General features: G+C 43.9%; 1 protein-coding gene across 1 annotated transcript; it reads left to right on the top strand.

Moving 5' to 3' along the window:
• The first annotated feature begins 18581 nt into the window (after positions 1 to 18581).
• On the top strand, positions 18582 to 23924 carry Rtp2 (receptor transporter protein 2). Its single transcript, XM_034515830.2, has 2 exons — positions 18582 to 19109; positions 21695 to 23924. The coding sequence occupies exons 1-2, from the start codon at positions 18946 to 18948 to the stop codon at positions 22200 to 22202; spliced, it is 672 nt and encodes a 223-aa protein (XP_034371721.1). The 5' UTR covers positions 18582 to 18945; the 3' UTR covers positions 22203 to 23924.
• Positions 23925 to 24828: the final 904 nt, after the last annotated feature.

Raw genomic sequence — 24828 nt, 5'->3', positions numbered from 1 at the left:
CTCCACTGTTGACCAGCTTCTGGAGATACTGGGAAAGTTTTTTGTCCTCAGGCTTGGGTTTCTAGCTGCAGCCGAAAAGACCACACCAGTGATTTCCAGGACAATCTCCCACCCCCAAATGCTGGCTGGCTAACTTTCTCCTTTCTGTTGCTGTTAATGAAATGCTTGACAGAAGAAACTTAAAGGACAAGACGTTTGTTGTTTCTCACACTTCCAGGGTACAGTCCGTTGTGGCAAGGGTCTACGCTCACTGAAGTGCTCTGGGAATGCCAGTCTTAAACCAGACCACAGAGCTCTAGCTTCTGAAAGGCAGCCCTCTCACCTCCTGCTCCTAGGCGGTCTTACCCACTCGGCTACTCAGGACTGGATTCTTCCATGGCTCCTGATGCCACTGAACTTCAGAAGGAACTAGCACATGCTACTAGTTATCACACTATGTTATTTTAATATTCATGCCTCAAAGTCTATAGGCAACAATTTGTAACTCTATTGAAATAGATTTTTTTTCAAAAAGAACAACCTAATATTTCTTTAACTTTAAAATTAATATATATTAATATATAACATATTAATATATTATTATATTATTATAGTATGTATTAATATATATTAATATATATACATATATATATTGCTGAAAAACAGCTATGACATAGACAATAGTATTAAAGAATATTGATGGAGCACCCAGCATGTGCCAGGAACATTTAAATAACTTTTAAATCCTAAAGTAATTTGTAAGTACAGGGAAGTTACAGGAAGAGTACAGAGAAGGCCAGAATTCTCGTCTCCTGGACTCAGCGGTAATATGGTAGATGCCTACTGCACAGAATCAAGGTGAGACTCACATGGTACTATTCATAGACCGAACCAGGATTTTTACCAGTTTTACATGTGCTCGTGTGTGTGTTTGAGTGTATGTTTGTGTATGCATGTGTGTATGTATTTGGGTGGATTTTGTATGTTTGCATATATGTGTCCATGCATGTGTATGGTATATAACTTTGTGTGCTCTTATGTGTATGAGTCTCTATCTATCTATCTATCTATCTATCTATCTATCTATCTATCTATCTATATTACATGTATATATACATATGCATATATGTATATATATATGTATGTGCACATATGTACATATATGTATTCATATGGTGTGTCTATGTGTATATGGGTATGTCTGTTTGTGTGTGGGGGTATATGTGTGTATGTGTGTGTATGGGTAATGTGAGTTTTTATGCATTTTTTGTCTATGGAGCTTTCTACTATAATCACAATACACGGATGCTCCATCCCCACTAAGGTCTCTTTTGTTTTCTCCAGACCTCTGACTTTCTGCAGTCACCCCATTTCCATAGCTGGTGTGTTTGAGAATGTTGTCGGTGACGTGCTACTGTGCCATTTACTGAGCACTTGTTGTGTGTCAGGAGCTGGTGTGAAACCTTTTGTTTCTGTCCCTGGTCCATCGCCCTGGTCTCTATTAATCTTCACGGTTTACAGACTTGGAGGCTTAGCTTCTCACCCAACTGATTTGGTTAACAGCTGGCACAGCTGGGACTCATGTCTAGATCTGCCTCTATGGTCTGGAGCTTTAATTATAAAATACTACCTCTCTTCAAAGATACAGTGTAGATTTAAAAAATTCAGCTGATCACATGCCTCTCATACAAGCACTTGGAAAGCAGAGGCAGGTGGATCTCTGTGAGTTCATGATCAGACTGGGCTACAGAGTGAGTTCCAGGACAGCTGGCCAGAACTACACAGAGAAACCCTGTCTCAAACAAAACAAAACAAAACAAAACAAAACACCCAAAAGTAAAAAACACAGAATGTTATAATTACAAGAGGTTAACAACAGCCTCAGAAAATTTCCATGGGTTACTACCACAGAGTACATTTTCTAAGAACAATAAAACATTTATTTTTAAAACAGAAATAATAAAAATATAGAAAAAATATATTTGTTTTTTAACTCAAAACTTTATAACTTATGAATAATTCACAGGTCAGAAATAGGCAGGGCATTTATCTTCATCCAGACAGTCTTAGGTTCACTGAAGGCACAGTACAGTGAACATCATACATTCCCAGACTGTGGTGATGGACAGAGCTACCAGCTCTGTCCTAGACAGCATCCCTGAGAGTAGGCACCGTGTTCCTGGATCCCCACATCCTCAGGGCAGCATCCTACTCAGGCTCACAGACCTGACACAGATTGCTGGTTTCAGATGCTGGTGAAAGTCCACCTGCATTGATACTGGTGCATGGCATTTTGGGTAACCTGAATGTGTGTTTCTGGAGCTTTTGGGGTAACCTGAATATGTGTTTCTGGGTCATGACTACCATTGTTCAGCTCCAGGATAAACTAGCTCATTCCCCTTGAGGTAAGAGCTCTGTTTTTGTGCTGAAGACTGTGGTATATGACTAACCCATTTTTTTGTCGAGAGGATATATGTGGTGATATCTTATGTACACACGTATATATGCCATATAGTTCCTATATATTCTGTGGTTCTCTAGAGAAACCAAACCAATGGGGGGGGGAGAACTGGCTCATGTGATTATGGTGGGTGGTGTCTTGGGTAGTGTTTTGTCAACTTGACAGAAAACCAAAGCTATCCGGAGACCTCCACTCAGAAAATATCCCCATCAGATTGGCCCGTAGGCACTCTTTTGATTTATGATTGATGTGTGATGGCTCAGCCCACTGTGGATGATGCTGTATCTGGGCCAGTGGTCAGTGGTTGTGGGAGATGTAAGAACTCAAGCTGAACAGGGTGTGGTGCTTTTAATCTCAGCTCTAGGGAAACAAAGGCATGTGGATCTCTATGAGTTCCAGGCCAGTCTGTTCTACATAGTGATTTCCAGAAAAGCCAGGGCTACATCGAGAGATCCTATCTGACAACACACACACACACACACACACACACACACACACACACACACACATGAATGCTGAGCATGCCACCAAAGAGCATTTATTACACACTCCTGCATGGGTTCTGTCTTAGTTCCTGCCTCCAGGTTCCTGCCTTGAGTTCTTGCCTTGGCTTCCTTCAATAATGGATTGTGACCAGGACACAGAAGCCAAATAAACCCTCTGCTTCTCAAGTTGCTTTGGATCATGGTCTTTATCATAGTGGCAGAGTATCAAACAGGTGAAAAGTCCAACCTTCAGCAAGGTGGAGAGCCAGGGAAGCTGAACTCTGCTATACAGACTCATTAGCCAAGGAGCAAAGGCCAGAAAGAGCTAACATCCAAGTCAAGCAGTCAGTTATAGTGAGCTCAACCCTCTTACAGCACCAATTTGTTCTACTTAGGCTCAGCAGATTGGATGCCTACCTACACGAGAAAGCATCATCTGCTGTATTCAGACCACTGGTTCAATGCTAACCTCTTCTGGAAATACCCTGCCAGTCAATGTCTTGTGTCCAGCAGGTTGACATAAAATTAATTATCACCTGTGGATGCCACGGTGTGTCCTCATCCTGTACAGTACAATATTCAAGCCTCTAGCAGGGTTGAAATCAAGGCACTGTTGGCAGCTTCCAGCAGAGGGCATCTGACGTTACTTATCTTAGTGCCTCGACAAAGCACCTGACAAAAAGCAGGTGCTAGGGGACAACCTTAGGTCCTACCTAAGGGACAACCGGTTCATGTTGTCTCAGAATCCAAGGACCCATTCCATCATGATGGAGGAGTTGTAGCAAGAATCCTGGGACAGCTGGCCATATTAACCCAGTGTGCCAGGAGGAGAGAATACTGACCCTGTGTGCACAGTTTCCCTTTTTCTGTTTATTCAGTCCAGATCACCTGTTCATGGGATGTTGGTACTCAGTATGAATATGAGTCTTCCCACCTCAGTCAGCCCAATCTAAATAATCTTTTTAAAAAGTTTTTGTAAATTACTTTATTTATTTACATTCCAACCAGTGGTGCCCCTGTCTCCCCTGCCAGTTTCTCCTCCCATTCCTCCTCCCCCTTGCCTCCAAGAGAGTGCTCCCACCACCAGGCCTCTCCCTTCCCTGGGGCCTCAAGTCTCTGGAGGATCAGGCTCATCTTCTCTGTATGAGGTCAGACCAGGAAGTCCTCTGCTACATATGTGTCCTGGTCCTCAGACCAACCCATGTATACTGCCTGGTTGGTGGCTCAGTCTCTGGGAGCTCCTTAGTGTCCAGGTTAGTTGAGACTGCTGGTCTTCCTATGGGGTTGCTCTCCGTTCAGCTTCTTCAATCCTTCCCTTAATTCAAGCATAGGAGTCCTCAACTCAGTTCAATGGTTAGGTATAAGCATCTGCATCTGTCTCAGTCAGCTGCTGGTAGGGCTTCTCAGAGGACAGCCATGCCAGGCTCCTGTCTGTAAGTACACCATATAGCATCAGTAATAGTGTCAGGCCTGGTGCCCCCTCCCACCTCCATAAGATGGATATCAAGCTGGGTCAGTCATTGGACCACATTTTCTTCAGTCTCTTTTCCATTTTTGACCCTGCAGTTCTTTTAGACACGAAAAATTTTGGGTCAGAACTTTTGACTGTGGGTTGGTAACCCCATCCCTCCACTTGATGCCCTGTCTATCCACTGGAGGTGGACTCTTCAAGTTCCCTCTCCCCAACTCTGGGCATTTTGGCTAAGGTCATCACCTTTGAGTCTCTTACCTCCCAGGTCTCTGGTACTTACTAGAGTGTTCCCCACCCCCACCCCCCTAAGGCTGCATATTTCCTTTCATCCTCTTGTCTCTCTGGGTTTCTCTTCTGTTCCCCTATACCTGATCCTGCCCCTCTTTCCTCTCCCTCCTGTCTCCTACCCAGGTCCCCTCCTCTCCCTGCCTCCTGTGATTATTTTCTTCCCCGTTCTAAGTGGGATTGAAGCATCCTCACTTAGACCTTTCTGCTTGTTACACTTCTTACAGTCTGTGGGTTGTATCTTAGGTATTCTGTACTTTTTGACTAATATCCACTTATCAGTGAGTACATATCATGCATGTCCTTTTGTGTCTGGGTTACTTCACTCAGGATAATATTTTTTAGTTCCATTCATTTTCCTGCAGAATTCATGATGTTCTTGTTTTTAATAGCTGAATGATATTCCATTATGTAAAGAAACCACATTTTATGTATCCATTCTTTGGTTGAGGGAGATGTGGGTTGTTTCCAGCTTCTGGGTAATATAAATAAGACTTCTATAAACAGTGGAGCACGTGTTCTTACTGTATGTTGGAGCATCTTTTGAGTATATGCCCAATAATTGTATAGCTGGGTCTTTAAAAGATAAGCACTACTTCCAATTTTCTGAAGAACTTCCAGATTGATTTCCAGAGTGGTTATACCAGCTTGCAATCTTACCAGCAATGGAGGAGTGTTCCTCTTTCTCCACATCCTCATCAGCATGTGCTGTCACTTGAGTTTTTGATCTTTGCCATTCTGATTGCTGTAAGGTGGAATCTCAGGGTCATTTTGATTTGCATTTCCCTGGTGACTAAGGACTTTGAACATTTCTGAAGTACTTCTAGTCCATTTGAGATTCTTCTGTTGTGAATTCTTTGTTTAGCTCTGTGCCCCATTTTTAATTGGGTTACTTGATTTTTGGAGATTAACTTCTTGGGCTCTTTATACACTTTGGATATTAGCCCTGTATTGGATGTGGGGCTAGTGAAGACTTTTTTCCCCAATCTGAAGGTTGTCAATTTGTCCTATTGATGGTGTCCTTTGCCTTACAGAAGCTTTTTAGTTTCATGAGGTCCCATTTACCAATTGTTGATCTTAGAGCCTGAGCCATTGGTGTTGTGTTCAGGAAATTTCTCCCTGTGCCAATGAGTTTGAGGCTCTTTCCAACTTTCTCTTCTATTAGATTCAGTGTATCTGGTTTTATGTGGAGGTCCTTGATCCACTTGGAGTTAAACTCTGTGCAAGGTGATAGATATGGATCTATTTTCATTCTAAATAATCTCTTAAAGACATGCTTGCAGGCTTCTCTTCTAGGCAGAAGATTCTAGATCCTATCAAGCTGGCAATCGTATTATCACCATCTGTTGGTAGACCCAGGTTTAAGTCTGTGTTTCTTAGGCAGTTTCATACTAAACTGGGAAGGCACTGATGCTAAAATATTTCCAAACATTGTATATAATATAAAATAATAATACTGAGGAGGCTCCATGTTGGAATGCACATAGGTTGTAAGCATACGGCATGGCTTCAAATCCTAGAATGACTAACCCTTCTGTGACTTCTAGTACATTAACTAACCTTTAGAACTCCAGTTTTCTCATATGGAAAGTGCAGAATGTCATTACAATACACACTGCCTCAAGTGGTTTATGTGTATTGGATAAAATGGTGCCTGGATAGCCTGGCATCATTAATTTCAATCCTTGATGCCTAGCAAGGTTCTCCCCTACACATGTTGGAATTTGGATGAGGAAAGAGTCTACCATTTCCTTGTCTGGCTCCTGGTGCTTCATGTTGTAGCTTCTTCTCTTTCTTACGTCATACAAAGTGTTTTGGAAGAATGTCCCAGATTCCCTGGTTGGGAATTGCAATTACCCAGGTGTCCCTTGACCAATTTTCATGAATAGGTCCCCTTGGACATTGAGTCCATTCCAGATTAAACCTAGTTCTCTCAGCCACTTGAACTTTTCTTACTCACCTTTCAGGTGGTTATATTTTACGATCACCAAACTGACTTGGTCTTCTAGGTTAGTTTCAAGATTAGTTTCTAATTACACTTATATCCAGGCTAAATTTACCTTGATATTATCCTGGTCATGGCTGGAGAGATGGATCAGCAGTTAAGAGCACTTACTGCTCTTTCAGATGACCCAAGATTGCTTCCTGGGACCCATAAGGCTACTGATTCACAATGATATATAACTGTAAGATATATCACAATGATCCAGAAGATCTGATGCTGTTTTCTGGCCTCTGTAAGCACCAGGCACACATTTGGTGCACATAAATATGTGTAGACAGCACACACACACACACACACACACACACACACACCACTTGAAATAAAAATGTGAAAGACTGTCCTGTTCTTGGTCTGTATCATTCTTTTCTAAAACTAGTTAGAAGATTAAAGACAATTTGAAGGATATACCCTGCAGGTTTCTGTCTTGGTCTGATGCTGTAAGAGATTGCCACGGGTAATTTAGAAACAGTACAAATTCTTTTGTGTCATAGTTCTAGGAGATGGGAAGTCCCAGGCAAGATACTATATTTGGGAAGAGATTTTGTTCTACCTCATCCCAAGGTGAAATACAGAAGGGTGAGAAGCAGTGAGAGTCAGAGAGCAAAAGGGAGCTGAACCTGGTGTTTTGTTTTGTTGAGGTAGAGGCTCAGTATGCATTTGAGGCTGACCTTGAACTCAAGGTCCTTCCTGAGTGCTGGAATTGCAAACACATGCCACCATTCCCAGACAAATTTGTTTTTTATGTATGGTGGGTAGGTGGACATGGGAATGTGACTTCAATGACTACAATTGCTAGAGAAAAATACAGGATCTGGACTTAGAGGCTATGGTGAAAGAGGTGCCCGATGTGGGTGCTAGGAATTGACCTTCCATCCCCAGCAAGAGCAGTGCATTCTCTTAACCACTGAGCAATCTCTCCAGGCTCTAAACGTTCTATAACAATGTTATACTCATAATAACTAATCTACTCATCTACGACCATAAAATTAGTTCCCTCAAGAGAGCAAAGATAGATGATCACCTAACCATCTCTAACTAGGCCCCACCTCCCAACATTTCTTGCATCAGGGATTAATGTTCCAAGATATGACTTTTGAGGGACAGGCTCAGACTACACACAGCCCTGTTGTTGTTCATTTTATAAGTGTGGTTGACATTCTAACACAGACTCACAAGCAGACTGGATCTATTCCTGGTTCACATGAGCTCCACTGGGGTATAGGCCATAAACTCTTGTAAAACCTCATTAAGAAATCTAACATTCTTACTGAAAAGTAACTTTAATTACTTTCCAACATAAGCCCTGTCAACTATTTCTCCATTCCCCTGTAACACTAAATGTCACATGTTTTGATTAGGAGTGAACAAAGAGCTTTTGTTCTTTGTTCACTGGAGTTTGATTGACCAATGGAGTGAGGTGTTTGATAAACCTGCCTCCTTCACAGGAACCCCAAGTTTCAAGGAATTAGACTAGAGACCAGGGCAAATGAGCCACGGGAACATGGATAAGCTCCAGGCAAAGCAGGAAACCAGAGAGAGCACTGTACCTACCTGTGTAGCCCATTATCAACAGGTAGGATCGTGGAGTTCAGAGTAAATCAGTTCAGAGGCTCCACATCACCTTACATCCTGATTGCTGCCCCCTCCCAATAACATCATCACACAGTGCCTCCCCAAATCCCTCCCTTTCTCCTCTGAGAGGGTGGAGGGCCTCTTTGGATATGTCCCCCAACTCTGGCACATCAAGTCTCTGCAGGGATAGGTGCATCCTCTCCCACTGAAGCCGGTCAAGGCAGCCCAGTTATGGGAACGGGTTCTACAGATGGGCAACAGCTTTAGGGAAAGCTCTCTGCTCCAGTTCTTGTGTACCCACATGAACATGGAGCTGCACATCTGCTACATATGTGCAGGAAGGCTTAGATCCAGCCTGTGTATGCTCTTTGGTTGGTGGTTCAGTCTCGGAGATCCCCCAAGGGCCCAGGTTAGTTGACTCTGTTGGTCTTCCTGTGACAACATCTTAATGTGTGTTTGTTCTAAAAGGGAGACCTGCCTGAGCTTGCTCGCCTGCACTTGTTCTTTTGATCTTCTGGTCTTCACTGTGTGCTAACCAGCAAGAAGGGCTGCATTAGATGCTGGCGTCTTGACAATGAACATCCCAGCCTCTACACTGGTGGAAGACATTTTCCTTATTTATGAATCCCCTGGTCTGTAGCATTCTTTTATAGTAATAAAAGTGGACAAAGACAGTAACTTTTACACTATGGAGTCTATAATATATGGATTAGGAAAAGCCAATTTATGAAGAAACATAGAAAAGTTACGAAGTGTGTACCTTTAATCTTTATTGTAAAACTTCATTTGGATTATCTTTGGATAGGAAAGTGTAATGGTTTGTACATGTTTGGCCCATGGAGTGGCACTATTAGAAGGTGTGGCCCTGTTGGAGTAGGTGTGGCCTTGTTGGAGTAGGTGTGTTACTGTGGGTGTGGGCTTTAAGACCCTCATCCTAACCGCCTGGAAACCAGTATTCTGCTAGCAGCCTTCAGATGAAGATGTAGAACTCTTACTTTCTCTTGCACCATTCCTGCCTAGATGCTGCCATGCTCTCACCTTGATGATAATGAACTGACCCTCTGAACCTGTAAGCCAGCCCCAATTAAATGTTGTCCTTTATAAGACTTGCCTTGGTCATGGTGTCTGTTCATAGCAGCAAAACCCTAACTAAGACAGAAAGCATTTTTATACTTCATACACTCACTTTCTTTAACAGTGGATGAAGTGAATGGAAAGATATCTAACCTCACTCGAAGCAGAATTTGCTCAGTTTGAGGCTTAGACTCCTCCTGGCTGTGTGTCTGCTACTTTCACACCCAGAGCTAAGGGTTCATGTAAGACTCTACTGGGCTTGTAAGGGAGGTGCTGACTATCTCTGTGCTGTATGTCTAGTTTGTTTTGTTTATGTGTTTATACACCCATATGTATTTTTTTCTTGCTCAACAGTGTGAGATTTTTATCATGTTGATGTGAACAAAGTAATGTCTTGTCTCTGTCCTATAGAATGCAGTATGGGTGTCCATTTTCCTGCTAATAGGCATAGGTGGAGAAGAAGGAGACAGAAAGGCATGGGATAGAACAAAACTGGAACAATGGATGGCTATGTGTGATGATGCTTCAAGTTCAGGAGCTCTGTGAAATGTTTATGGGCTACACACCTTGGGTGTAACTGCCTCACCATACCATTCTTCTGATTAGTCCAGCTTGTAAAACACTAGTCAATTGTTCCCAAAGGTCTTTATAAAATTCCTCTACCCATGTGTGACAGTTTATGTAGATCCATATTCTTGCTCTAGCACTGACGTTATCAGATTGCTTTTTTGTCCATTAGGTGGGTGTCTAACAATAGCTTACTAAAATTGTAATTTGTTTTTGTGTGCTTATTAACTCATTTGATCTCTGCTTTATGGAGATGTATTTATTTATTTATAGTTAGTATACATTCTAATTTGTAACTAGTATCTGATTTTTTCTTTTTATTGCATTGTTATTTGAAAAACTCAGTTTTTCTTGCCTTTAGGGGATATATATATGGAACATATGTATATATATATATATATGCTATCACTCACATTACTTTCTCCTATTTGGTTCAAAGGTTGTGTGTATTGTTCTCCCAGTTACTCAGTAGTTACCTCCTTATTGTCACAAGTATCTTATTGATCAAGAAAGTGATGTTCTTGCATCTTCTGGGAGTAATAGCCAGGTCTGGATTGCTTTCTATTCATGACTAAACTGGGTATGGCCCTTTGTGCTTCCAGATCTCAGAGGTTTGAAGTGGAAACTTAAGGGTTCTTTGGAAAGTCAATTGTGTCAGATGGTGTTTTGCCGGGGCAAACAAGTAAAGAAGTGTTTTCCTGAAGCAGACACAAGTGAAAGGGTGTTCTGCTAAAGCGAGCTCATGAAAGGACACATGATGAAAGATTCCTTGCTAATGACACACATGTATTGGTCCACCTTCCATTGTGTGGTTGAGCTGCATTTGTTGGGACTCCATAGAGAGAAATGCACCAAAAAACTTCTGGTGGTGTGCTGCGGCTTCTGGTGGTTTCTTCTTGCTTCCTCAGACTTGGGTTGATTGACAGAGTGATATCATCTGAGACAGACACACATGCTGAGGCAAGACCCGTGGAGGACACATGAGGTTTGGAGGGTCTAACCAGGACTGTACAGACAGTAACAGGCTGAGCTCGGCTTGCTGGTAGAGCTGTGCAACACTTGTTGATCTCACATCTTCGCTGATCTTTGCTCCATTGAGAGAGGCACAGATGAGAACTTTTCCTGGTGTTCCTGTTGGCACTGGTCCGTCCTGCTGTCTTGTGCTGAGGCTGAGGCCTGGCTGTTTCTGCTAGTAGTGTCACTGCTGCTGATTCATGTTTACCCTCCCTACACTACAGAACTGGATGGCTGGTATATCTGTGAAGTGTTAAGTGGATCACTAAACCTGCAGGTCTCGAAAGACCTAAGACTGCTGCCCTACTGTGTACTCAGCCTGCTTGTTTAACCTGCCTTTAAAGAGAACAATTCAACCACTAATCTTACTTGCCTTATATCCCTCACCTATCAAATTTAACAACCTAAGCTAACGTATAGCTATAATCTTAAGTTATGTACTCTTCCATGCCCATGACCCAGAGTAAGGCATGCATGTTGTAATCATTTGCCAAGGACAGCGAAAATAGAGATTTAAAGCATTCAGTTAAAGTGAATGTCTACTATATACAACATACAGATATTATTTCATAAACAAGGATGTCTGTAATACTATTTATCATCTGGGTCATTTCTAGTCAGTGACTTAATCCTTTATAAAAACTGGTACAGATTTCTGTAAAGATTCACTCACTCCTACTCCAGTGTGATTTGTTTTTTGTTGTTGTTCTATTTGATAAGTACTGGGCAAAGCCCTTTGTTAGGAACACCAGACACAGACACAGACACAAACACAAACACCAACATGGACATGGACACTGACACCGACACACACAGACATAGACATAGACACAGACACACAGATACACAGACACAGACACACAGACACACAGACACACACACAGATAGGGGCACAGACACAGACATAGATACAGACATATACAGATATGGACACAGACAGACATAAACAGTGGGAAGATTTCACAGTCTTCATTCAGATTCAGACAGATGGAAGATGGAAGACAGATGGGGAGGGGAGGAGCAAGGTAGAGAATTCAGGTCTGGACTCAGTCTTCATTAAATGGCACCAAAGGCAAATGTTTTGACCACTTTCATGTGACATGGGCACCTTATTGGTGGCTTTAATTTCATTATTAATGCTTTTGGTCATACATTTCCTTTTATCTGGGATGCCACCAAAACTGGCACCCAGAATTAGGGTGGGTGATCCCACTTGTAGTAATCTGATTAAGAATGCCCCATATGGAAGTGCCTTGCAGCTTGTATTTTGGTTGATTCTTCAACATACAAGACATTGTCAGGTTGACAACCAAGATGAGCTGTAACAAGTCCACCCCTTATTAAGCTGACACCCAATTACATCTTCTTATGTCGTGCTTAATTTCCAAAGAAGATAATCATAAGATCATAACTTTACCAAGCAGACTATCACTACTCCATATGCAACCACAGGCACTGTATGTATTTTAGAAAAAGTGGCAAAGGCCTCTGGGAATGTTTAGTCTTTAAATGTCTTGTAACATAAATGTGATAATACAGATTTACAATACTTAACTACTAATATTGTCTGTATTTGACGTTACATTATACAATAAAGAAATGCAGAAAAGAAAATGCAAGTATCTGCTTAATATGTGTGTTCTTTATGTAGAAACACAAAATGGGACAGAAACACTCACTGTCAGGAGCCATAATGGGACAAGCTAATAATTAGCAGATGATCATCCTGAAATGCTTGCCTCAAATATTATATAATGTGCGACGAGTGTGCTCCATCCAGCAAAGCTGGGAAGACGTATTTTAGGAAAGATTCCTACTATTAATAAGCTTTTCCCATTATTATTATTATTATTATTATTATTATTATTATTATTATTATTATTATACATATGCAACAATCACTAAGCAATAGCACATCCCTTTGGAGCAGATCTCTGCAGATCCATGAAGATGTACTGTTTTGAAGTGATACTATATAGACAAATAGTTGACTTCTTAAGTCTCAATGATGATCCTACAAGAATTCCTAAAATTATATCAATGATTATTAAGCACTTTTATAATGGGACTGCTATTAGATCCCTCACACATAGTCAAAACTGCAATGAGAACTCTGCCAGTCTCCTGAGTGTCATCAGTTAATTGCCCCAAGAGAGATAGTAACCAGACTTTCTCCTGCTCAGAGCACATTCCAAGAAGTTGTAAGACAATTAACCAAGGTCACTAAAAAGGGAATTCACAATTTATTATAGGTACCAGGTCAGAAGAGAAAATATTGCCTGGGTTTATCTATACAAAACTTCACTAACTTCTTAAGTTATAGTTTCAAACTTTCTGCGAACCTGTGGAGCTAGACAGTTGATGAATGTCTAGCTAGATAATTACTCCTAATGGGTATTCATGTAAACATTCTGTGTTGTAAACTTCTATTTCAATTTATGATTTGAATTTTGGTGTGAACTTGTGATGAACTTTGTAACATGTGATCATGTACTCTGAATGATGTATAAGTACTGAAGAAAAAGACAAAATAGTTAGTTAGTTAGTTAGGAGCCAGTTGTCCTTTCTTTTTTTTTCCCCCTGCCTAGAATTTTTCTCCCTTAGAATTTTTACTTTGTTAGAATCTTTTCTTCTTCCCCACTCAGGACTTTTTCCCTCAGATAGCTGCATAGGTTACCTTTTACACTTAATAAATCTATAGCAACTTTTTAAAGTGTCTTTTCTTCTTGAAACCTCAGATTAGCAGACTTAAATTAGAGCCCAGCAGTTCCTGCTGAGATAGAACAAAGGCCATGTTGCCTAATCCTCTGCCATTAGGCTACAGGTGTTAATCACTCTAGCCTGCAGTCTCTTACCCTCAGAAGAAGTTTTTTTAGGACTTTTTAGAAGTTATCACCAGCATTCCAGTAGAGGCCAGAGAGCCAGAAAGCCCTGAGACCCTCAGACTTTAAAGCCATCACCAGAGTCCTACTCTACCCCTGCCGCTACCCTCTCCAGAGCCTGGCTGGCTCCCGGCAACTCGTGTGAATTGCCATCTTCATTTTGCATCTAGTCATGTGTCCTGAGCTGGTATTTATGACTATCTTCCTCTACTCTCCATTCTGTATATCCTCCACCCTCAGACAGCACCGCAGCAAGCAAGGGTCAGTTCTTTTTCTAGAGGAGTGACCCATACCTTTAACTCTGAAGGATCTGAGCTCTCTGTCATCCTGCCTGGGTTTTGCTGTTGTAATTTACCATTAACAGGACATAGTAACACTAAGAGATGCCATAAAGGTCTTCCACACTCCAGACATAGTCCTCCTTACCTCCACAGTGGAGAAGTAATCCAATTTTCCAGTGACCTAAATTAATTCCCTCTTCTAACACTGTTGCTAAGATAAAAGGCTATAACAAAGCGACTTATGAAAGAAAGGGTTTGTTTTAGCACTTCCAGAGGGACAGACACCATCATTGGTCAGAAGGCTAATCAGGGACTGCATGGAAGCAAGAGGCCCAGCTGGCTGATCACATTTTGACTTATACACAGAAGTGGGGAGAAGAGGGGGAGAGAGAGAGGGAGAGAGAGAGGGAGAGAGAGGAGGGAGAGAGAGGGAGAGGGAGAGGGAGAGGGAGAGGGAGAGGGAGAGGGAGAGGGAGAGGGAGAGGGAGAGGGAGAGGGAGAGGGAGAGGGAGAGGGAGAGGGAGAGGGAGAGGGAGAGGGAGAGGGAGAGGGAGAGGGAGAGGGAGAGGGAGAGGGAGGAGAGGGAGAGGGAGAGAGAACAGGAAAAGAGTAAGGTTATAAACATTTAAAGTCCTTCCCTGGTGCCATACTTCCTCCAGTAAGGCTGCATTGTCTAAAAGTTCCATAACCTCCCAAATAGTTTTACCAAGTCAGGACCAAGGATTCAAACACATGAACCTATAGGGGACATTTATTATTCAAATCACCACAAAAAAACGCTGACTGGTATCATTTTAAAATGAATGATTTGAAAGCCAGCACAAGCTACCTCTAGTTTCCCTTTCCCTATGCCAGGATGCCTGAGACTGTCTCAGAGTGGAATCATGATTATTTGTGTGTGTTTTCTCTAGTTCAACTAGCAGTGTCTGAATACAGCCAAGGAGAAACTTAACGGGAGTCCTCATCTTGGAACCAGCTGTACCTGCTCAAAGTGTCCCTTGCTGCCCACTAAACTGTCCCCGTCCTTGCGTAAAGTTTCCTCTCCTCCATCTTTAATCTTTTGTTTACTCAGCATCCATAAGTGGTGAGATGATCTGTCGCTGGGTCTCTGCCTAGGCATATGTCACGGTTTGAATGAGCTGTCCTCCGTAGTTTCAGCCATTTGAATACTTGGCCCCCAATTAATGGTGCTATTTCTGAGGTTTAAGGGGTGTGACCTTGCTGGGGGATGTGGCCTTGAAAGCTAAATGGTTTGTGCCACTTATAATTCTTTCTGTGTTTCGTGCTTGAGCTCTTAGCTTCCTCCTCTTGCCATGCCTTCATGCGACAATCATGATCTCTAACCCTTTGGAGCTGTAAGACCAAACCCTTCCTTTTATAAACTGTCTTGCTCATGGTGTTTTATAACAGCAATAGAAAACTAATTAATGCAGTATAATTAGATAGATTGTGACCATTCTGTCTTTTTTGTAAGGGTCCTGCAGTTCAAGCTCAGGGTCTTATTTATCTAGACAAGTGTTCTACCACTGAGACATATTCATAGACCAGCTAGTCTGATTTTTTTTAATTTAAGTTGATTTAAATAAACACATGGAAATTAAAAATATTTAAGGGTGTTATGTGATGTTCAGATACATGTATTCATTATGTAGTGTAAAAATTAAGACAAACATCTATTTCCCTCAAAGATTTATTATGTAAATGTGGTGAGAGTATTCAAAATCAATTTTCTAACCTTTGGAACTACACAGTATATCATAATTATCTTTAGCTCCCCTGTGTGTGAGTGCACACCAGAACTCTCTATTCCTGTCATGGGTCTCTGCGGTCTGGAAGAGGCAAAGGGTTCAAGTCCTGGAATATTAGCGATGACAGAATGAAGCTGGCTCATGGTTGCTCTGGTTGCTCCTCCCTGGTAAAAGAGCAACTCTGACTCTGCTAGGAGTCCCTGGTGGATACTTGTGAGCTTTTCTGACCAGGTGAACTACCCTGAGACTCCAAGTTCACTTCTGCCCAAAGAGTGAACCGAGTGTTGTGGTCTGTCGATGGAGAAGCCTTGCAAAGTATCTTGAAAAGGATCTACCAAGGATCTTGAGTTTATCTGCAACACCATCAGAGTTTCTTTGAGCTTAGAGACAGGAAGGTACAACACAGCGCCCCGCCCCCCCCCCCGCCCCTTCCCCTCCCCCCCCCTCCCCGCCACACACACACACACCTGGATTTGTTTAGAAATATCATGAGCTACTAAGTAATTTTACTCGAGCCTTTGGCAGCCTCTGAGTTAGCACATGCCTATCAGTAACACTGGCCGGCTGTGGTGGGATTCAGCATGGCATGGAGCTGATGGAACATGACTGCGTTCCCTGAAGAACGTGGGCTAAAATCTCTTGAAGCAGTTCCCAGGTGATTCTGAATTACATACTTCCCAACTCTTCATTGCCCTTTCTTGTTAGGTTCCATATTAATTGTGTCATATAGTATTCTATTTCTAAAAAAAATAATTTATTTAATTTTTTTTTATGTCTATTGGTATGAGGGTGTCAGATCCCATGGAACTGGAGTTACAGATAATTTGGAGCTGCCATGTGGATGCTGGGAATTGAACTCAGGACCTCTGGAAGAGCAGCCGGTTCTCCAAACCACTGAGTCATCTCTCCAGCCTCCGTCATATAGTAGTCTGACAAATTAAAATTTAGATAATGAACATTTTTGCAAGAGTGTTTATTACTTGACACTCCATGGTAGAGGACACGAGTGGCTCATTTTGTTTGTGGGATATAAATAGACAATGTTATCTTATTAAGACTAAAATTAGTTCATTTAAACACTATCACCCAGAGAGACCATGAGGCAGCTCTGAGAGGTGAGCTGCCTGCCATGAGCGATGCGCCCACGTGGAGAGCCTTTTAATGGTGCAGCCCAGTGCCACCCTGAGGAAGATTGAACTAGCCATTGCCACCTCATTGTATAGTAATTGCTATACTCATTGATGTTACCCCAGGAAAGAATTTCCAGTGCAAACAGAGCTTCTGAACCGAAAGAAGAAAGACACCAGTTTCTGCTTAGAGGATTCCATTTCAACTTAAGTATGATCCTATGCCTAAGGGGATTGCATCATCTGAGAGAGAACAAAACAAAGCAAAACAGATGAACTCTGGCAATTCCCACTGTCCTTTATGCTTTCCTTCACTGCCATTTGATCTGCGAACAATGGCACAGTACATCTCAGAGCTGGATCACGGCACTTAGCTCTAGGTCAGGCAAAAGCTCAGCTTCCTGGGCATTTGTGAGTCCTGCATGTCACCTGGTTTGAGGCTGATTATGGGAGAGTCGCAGTGAGCCATCCAGTCCAGGGTTTCTTTCGGTAGCAGTTTTGCATTTCTAGGCTCAAGTTGTCGTGATTCACTATGAAACGATTTGGGCTGTGTGTGGTGTTTCATGCCTTTAATTTTTGTACTCAGGAGGCAAAGGCAGGCTGATCTCTGTGAGTTCCATGCCAGCCAAGACTGTATTGTGAAACCCTTTCAAAGAAGTAAGTAAATAAAAAATAAGAAAGAGAAAAAGGGAAAGAGGGCTGGGGTCGGAGGATTTGAATTGAGGCCAATAAAGAAACCAGAAATCAGAAGTTCTTGATGGCTACTACACAGATTTGTCCTTTCTATAGGTTAACACAAAGCTAGTGAGAGAACACTTCTCTGAGCTGAAGGATGTCCAGTGGCTGTTCTCCTAACCTTACCCTACACAGAGGCCATATGGAGGCATGTGACAAATCCGGAACCCAGCACTGATAACTTCTGGCACCTTAGCGCCCTTTTTAGTTCTGCTTACTTTGGCTGTCTCCACAGCACTAGGGAGCCAGAGCTTCAGGTTAAGGAAATGACAGGTGATGGACTATAGGCATCACAGAAACCTCACAGTGTCCTGTGCAGAACCAGATATAGCACCACAGCCTCTGGTCTCTAAAGAATTGAGCTTGGGCATCAGGAAGCCTCAGCTTTCTATTGTCTGCTCTGCAGCATCTGAGGCAGCAGCAGCCTGGAGCTCAGAAGGTAATAGATCCCTTGCCAGCAGCATCAGTGAACCCTGGGAGCAGAGAGTGACTGTTGGAACCCTGTAGTGTAAATTGTTATCACTGTGCTTTTCACAGTGTATTAAATGACTTCTGTCTCACCAACCGGACTGAGAATTCTCCAGTGAAGGGCTGCATGCCACTTGTTACTTCTCTGTTAATCGCAATGTTAGGAGCTTAATACTCTTGCAATAATTAAAGCAATGGATATCGTTTAGGAAGGTCTGGATCCGAATTGTGGACGATCATTTGGAGTTTATATAAGCCTGTTTCTTGGTCTGTCTTGGCTAGTGTACAGGTCAAGTAGCTTGAGGCTAGCACGTGGCAAACAATGGCCACAGTGCATAAGGAGTGTGGGAGAATCAGGTCCCACATCTCCATCCTGTTTCTGCTGGGCTCCCTAGGGTATTATGGTTGCCATGGCACACGGCTGGAGAAAGCAAGGAAGAGCAGTGGGGTGAAACAGGGCCACCACATAGCCCTTGTCCCCTGGGGAACCTCTGGAAGCCCATGGCAGGACAGGCTGGAGTTCATCTCCTATCTGCTTTCCCCACCCAGTCAGCAATACTACTCAGTTTGCCTCTGTTCAGGATCCTGGAACTCTCCCTTGAGGCTTTCTTCCTCCCTAGCTCTGGCTCCTGGTACCTGCCTGGCTGTCATAGTAACAAGTTCCAGGGTGACAAAAGAGAAAGCTGGGTCTTGTGGGTAAGGCTTTTTGGACCACAGAGACTGCCCGGGCTGCAAGCTTTCTGTGTTCTTCCTCCGGCTAAGCTCATCCTTCCAGCCCGGCTAACAGGACCATGTCCACCAGCCTCACCACTTGTGAATGGAAAAAGGTCTTCTACGAGAAGATGGAGGTGGCAAAGCCAGCAGACAGCTGGGAGCTCATCATAGACCCCAACCTCAAGCCCAATGAGCTGGGCCCTGGCTGGAAGCAGTACCTGGAGCAGCATGCCTCAGGCAGGTGAGAGGCTGGTGGGAGGGTGGTGCAGGAAAGCCACCCGGGGAGGGGGGCGGGGTGCTGTCTCAGACTTTGCAAGACTAGGCCTCTGGTAGGTCTCAGCATGTCAGCTCAGGTGACAAGCAGACAATCGACTGCCAGGAGGACTATGTAGGTTCTGCTTCTAACCACAGCTCTCCCGATTCCTTGGCTACTTGGAACAAATAGCGCCCTGCATTTGAGTCTCAGTTTTCCATAGAAAATCAAGACTGGCAGTGCTTCAGAGCCCTGCAATTCAGATGCCTAGAGTAGTTGGAATGGAGAGGAGTTATGATGGGGATCCCCAGAAGTCTCAACCTAGATGTCAGGGTCTTTGTGCTTGGGGGCTGTGGTACTCATCTCCTCAATCAAATGCACCTAGACTTGAAGACAGAATAACTGATTGAGAACCTAGTTCTGTAGCTCTGTGAACTTGGGCTTTGTCCCCTTCTTTCTCTGGCTTCAAGTTTTCAAATTTACAAAGCAAGGGAGCTCATCTTAGTTCATCGTAAAACATGACTCCAATTCCTTCCAGCTCTACTATGTGGATGATAAAATGCTGACCCCAGGCAGCACTTGCCCTAGATCTTTCTAAGTGTTCCTCACTCTCCGCCATGCAGAGTGTCCTGGGGGCTTTTCTAATCATTTCCCTCTTACAGACAGATGATTTGGGAGGATGGGAGGCACAGATTCCTGCTCAGACAGCCTCAGGCCCACCTGCAGCGGTGCAGCTCCCTAACTCACTCCTTCACAGGAGGCTGTGCTGTGGAGGTGTGAACAAATTATGGCCGTGTTGTCCATATTGTAAGGGTGCGAAGCCTCTTGAGCAGAGAACACTGTGCAGATGGGAACAGGAAAAGGAAGGCTATGAGTGGGGAGTGGGCACCTGGACTCTTACCACAGGCCTTGCAAACAAAGATGGACAGGACCGTGTGTTAACATGGGACAGGGCACAGAGGTTGATTGGTTTGTGGTGGCTCCTGTGATCAATGCTGGGCAATGGACATCTCTCTGAGTAGCTGCATGCTCTTTTATTCTCTATGCTTCGGTCTCATCTCTCCCCAAATGCTCACCCGTGTCCCATACTTTTGGAGATCTGGTGTCTGTCTTACGCGAGGGGGAAATAATTCTGGACTGGCTTATTTAAAAAGACTTAGGAGACTGAAAGCACAAAGAGTTTGAGTCTCTTGGGGGATTAAGTGCAGAAAGTTGAGAATTGGCTGGTGTGGGGCCTTCTGGAGTTTTGGGACATCTCCAAAGGCTTACAGGTCTTTTCACCTTGGGCTTAGTCCCAGCTGGCCACAGCTATGCCCCAGTCGTTCTGCACATATGCTTGTTGGATTTTAATCTTTCAGTTGTACTAAATCTTGGGCCTGAGTACTGGCTCAGTATAGGTAAAAGGATCTTCCCCACCCAGGACCTGTTAGACACCTCTGTCCTTTGACCATGTATTAGAAGCTGCTGGGTATTGTTCTATGCTCATATTGTCAGTAGCTTCCAGAGGACAGAAGCCTGCTTGGTTCCACTGCTCTTCCCAGTGGGGTAGTGTTTACAATACCGTTGGTGCCTGTCAGGTTGAATTGAGTTCTTCATCAGAGAGTCCTTCACAGCTGTTTGTGCAATAGATTAGGCAGAGCCAGGAATAAGGGTAGAATTAGCCCAGTGGGCATGTGAATACCTCTGAAACCTTTGTAACAGGGCTCCGAAGAGCCCATTTCAGGGGCATATGAAGCCTCCCTGGAGTTTAAAGGAGTGCTCCATCACCAGGGTTATGTAAGTACACACTATTGGGAGGCCAGGAGGAGCCAGGCTTAGCAGGTTAGCCCCAGGCCACCTCTCTCCATGTTTTCTGAGGCTCAGTCTCTAGAAGTCCAGATTAGACAAAGCAGCCCATGGTTGGTTGGGCTGTGGATAGGTACATTAGGGATAGGAATAGTCTACTATTCCCCTTCTTACACAGCAGGGCTCTGGTGCACAGGGATGACAGGTCAAAGAAGTGCCTCTGTGAAGACATAAGAACCAACCAGCATTCTTCCCGATCCTGTCCATTGCAGCCTGCCAATCTATCCTGCCTTTCTGGGTGGCTTACTGCAGACCTACAGTGTGCCAGGATCTGAGCTTGCATGTCATAGCCTCAGAGCAAGCAAGATGGTGGCATTACCATCTGTGTCAGAGGCACGAGAGGTCTGAGCACGCACTAACATGGACACCATCATACTGCACCTCACGGATAAAAAAAAAAACGGGTTGCGGAGAAGGGGAACCTTGGGGGTTCACCGGTTACAACTCTACAATAGGCTCGGAGTCGGCCAGAAGCTATAGGAGCTCACACCAGAGACGGCTTCCAGAACACCACTGATTGCTCAGTGGCTCCAGTACGAGGCTCTTTAGTTTGCAGGAGGAGGTGGTTACTGGTGACGCCTAGTGCTAAGAAACCCATAGACAGATCAACATGGCTCTTCCATTTTTATCTTCCGTCCAACACGCTGGCCTTGTCTTTCCTGTGCTATCCAGGGCAGGGCTGTCCCTCAGAGTCTCATCCACTCTATTCCTCCTTCTTTCCCCGGCAGGTTCCACTGTTCCTGGTGCTGGCACACCTGGCAGTCTGCCAACGTGGTCATCCTCTTCCACATGCACCTGGACCGTGCCCAGCGTGTTGGTTCAGTGCGCATGCGTGTGTTCAAGCAGCTGTGCTACCAGTGCGGAACCTCACGGCTGGATGAGTCCAGCATGCTGGAGGAGAACATCGAAGGCCTGGTGGACAACCTCATCACCAGTCTTCGTGAGCAGTGCTACGACGAGGATGGTGGCCAGTACCGCATCCACGTGGCCAGCCGGCCGGACAACGGATTGCACCGCAGCGAGTTCTGCGAGGCCTGCCAGGAAGGCATCGTGCACTGGAAGCCCAGCGAGAAGCTGCTGGAGGAGGATGCGGCTTATACCGATGCCTCCAAGAGGAAGGGCCAGGCCGGTTTCATCTCCAACTTCTTCTCATTTCGCTGGTGCCTGTTCTGGGGCGCCCTCTGCCTGGTCGTTGTCTACCTGCAGTTCTTCCGAGGCCGCTCTGGCTTCCTTTAGTGGAGTTGGTTAAGAGTAGGGAGAAGGGACACATGGGGGAGTTGAGATGGAGAAAGAATTTGGTCTTCTCCTGAGTCTGCTACAGGTTCAATCTATGACTCTGGTCATCTGCACACTGCTCACTAGTCTGCACTAGGAGACACTTAGTGGTCCTTCCACTAATTTGATAGCAACAGAGGGAAAGTAGAAGGAAGGGGGATTTGGAAGTTTCCTGGAGTTTAGTGTGAGTTCAAAATCTCCAGCCGCCATCTCCAGCCTTTTTTATGTTCCTAGCCTTGGGTCTCATCAGGACCCTGTCACATCCTCATGCTCGCTTTCAGTTTTCTCTAAGTGTCCTGCATGGTTCCCCTTGGAGGAAGCAGCACCTCCTCCAACCTTCCATGGAATACACAGGGACAGCCACCCACCCAGTCCTGCTCCTACCATTCGGAAATGCTGAGGATTTCACTCTGGCGCTAGGGCTTTGATCAGGGTGGAGGTGGGGGGCGGTGGAAGTAGGGGTGGATTGGGGGTTGAAACGGGCCAGGGCACATTGACCGGTGGGTTAGCTATTGGCCATATGTGGCTGTTCCAATTTAGATGAATTAAAATACAATAAAAATTGTTCCTGAGTAGTTCCAAACTCAGATGAGCTTATACAGAATTTGTCCCCATCGGGGGCCATTGCTCAATGGCAGACAAGGGTGACAAACACCAAGGGTTTGGGCATCAAGTGCTCCCCAGAGGGCTTCCACCCTATGCTTTGTCTACCCTGGAAACCCCTAGGCAACACTGAACAACCGGGCAGGAAAAAGGAGGCGCCAGCCTGCATCTCTTGCTAAAATCTGGTTTTTGTCTAGAAATAGTTTGCCAAAATTCCGTCAAGAAATTAGGTCATGTCTCTGATGGTCAATAAAGCCGGGGTGTCTAACCACCGCATCAGAGGAAGGAAATGTGTCTAAGAATGGATGTGAGGACAAGGAAGAGAGAATAGGTGAAGAGAAATGAGGCTGGAAACATTTCCGGAAAGCTTGCTTTCCTTGGTAAACAATGGTTTCTGCATTTTCATGTTAAATTGGAGTGACTGGTCCCTGACTCGGCGCCCCTCCCCCACCCGCTACAATGATTTTATCTCCCCAGGACCAAGGGAGTAGGTTATATTTGTTTCCAAGACGTGCTTCCGCTTTAATTCATGGGAATCTCATATCTAACTCCCCAGAGCCAGCGCTCTATACCTCACTACCAAAACAATGGTTGCTTTTCTGTTTGTGTGTGCCTCATGTGTCTGCCACATTTTATAGCCCTCTCTTTCTGTAATTGTTCTGTTAATAGAAAAAGGTGGCTGTCACTCTAATATTTCCCTTGCATGTATTCTGATCATATTCAAATATCTATCACCTCTTGCCCCCTCCAACAACTGATCTTCTCTTCCCCAAAGGATCCCTTTCTTGCTTATTTATCTCTGTTTTTAAAAATCTCCTTTTTTACATGAGGGAAAGCATGTGATATTTTTCTCTTTTATTCTAACTTATTTTGCTTTACATGATCTTCAGTCCCACCCATTTCCCAGTAAGTGGCATTTCATTTTTCTTTCCTTATAATTAAATATATAGCATTAAATATATAATTAAATATATAGCTCTACGTGTTTCTTTCATCCATTGATCTGTTACCGGGTAGGTTGTCTGATTTTATAACTTGGCTGTTGTGAGTAGTGTCATAATAAATGTAGATGTGTAGATATCTTTGTGGTTTGCTGACTTATGTTCTTTACAACATGCACTGAGCTATAGTCTTGATTGTTTTTCTCGGGAACTTATATTGTGACTGGACAGGACCTGTTCTTCATATTTGGGTTGGTTTTTTCTCTTGATTGCTATAGTCTTTGTGAGCACTTTCCTCTCCCTCATCCTTTATATGTTCAGAATGCCCCAGACTCTCCTCTGCTCATTTCTTCTCACAACTTCGTTTTTTTTTTTAATGACATATTTACTCTCAGTCTTTGTGGCTTTCTAAGTTTTCATTACAGAGCTCCAGACACATAGACTAAATTACCTGACCACCAGGCGTTCTCTTCCATAACAGCCTAGCCAAACCTAGTCCTTGGCTTCTTAGAAACCTAGTGTTGTCTATCTCTCTTCTCTTCCCTGGCCTGCCCACAGTATTTTCCTATCATGTCCCATGTTAAGTGTTGTCTGCTTATCCCCCGTCATTGCCTTACCCCATCTCACACTACTTGATCACTATCTCCATGTCATGGTCGTTGTACACTGTCTTCTATTCTCCTTCATGGCTTCACCCCACCCCACCCCACAAACTTGGCTACTTGGACACCACTTTCCATGTCATATGGGATGATGGCTTCTCATTTTCCTTCACTGTTCTACTTCACATCATCTGTGTCCTATTGTAATGGCTATTCCTGGTTGTCAACTTGACTACATCTGTAATGAACTATAATCCAGAAATGGAGGGCACTCCTATGATCCAGATCTTAAGGCTGGAAGACACAGGCTTCTAACTTGGATCTTGACATGGAATGACACACCCTTTTGATCCAGATCTTGAGGCATAGAGGCCATGAAAAGCTTAGGGCCAGGCAAGGTAGTACATGTCTTTAATCGCAGAAGACTTAGGCAAGCAGATC

Source organism: Arvicanthis niloticus, chromosome 12 (genome assembly GCF_011762505.2).
Source record: "Arvicanthis niloticus isolate mArvNil1 chromosome 12, mArvNil1.pat.X, whole genome shotgun sequence".
Classification (NCBI taxonomy): Eukaryota; Metazoa; Chordata; class Mammalia; order Rodentia; family Muridae; genus Arvicanthis; species Arvicanthis niloticus.
The sequence above is the reverse complement of the archived record's forward strand: the minus strand, read 5'-3'. Positions and strand labels throughout refer to the sequence as shown.

Bases quoted from the DNA above. Each gene is read 5' to 3' on its own strand.
- Rtp2 (XM_034515830.2), top strand. From the start codon at position 18,946: ATGTCCACCAGCCTCACCACTTGTGAATGGAAAAAGGTCTTCTACGAG. The intron at 19,110-21,694 runs GTGAGAGGCTGG...TTTCCCCGGCAG, and splicing joins GAGCAGCATGCCTCAGGCAG to GTTCCACTGTTCCTGGTGCT.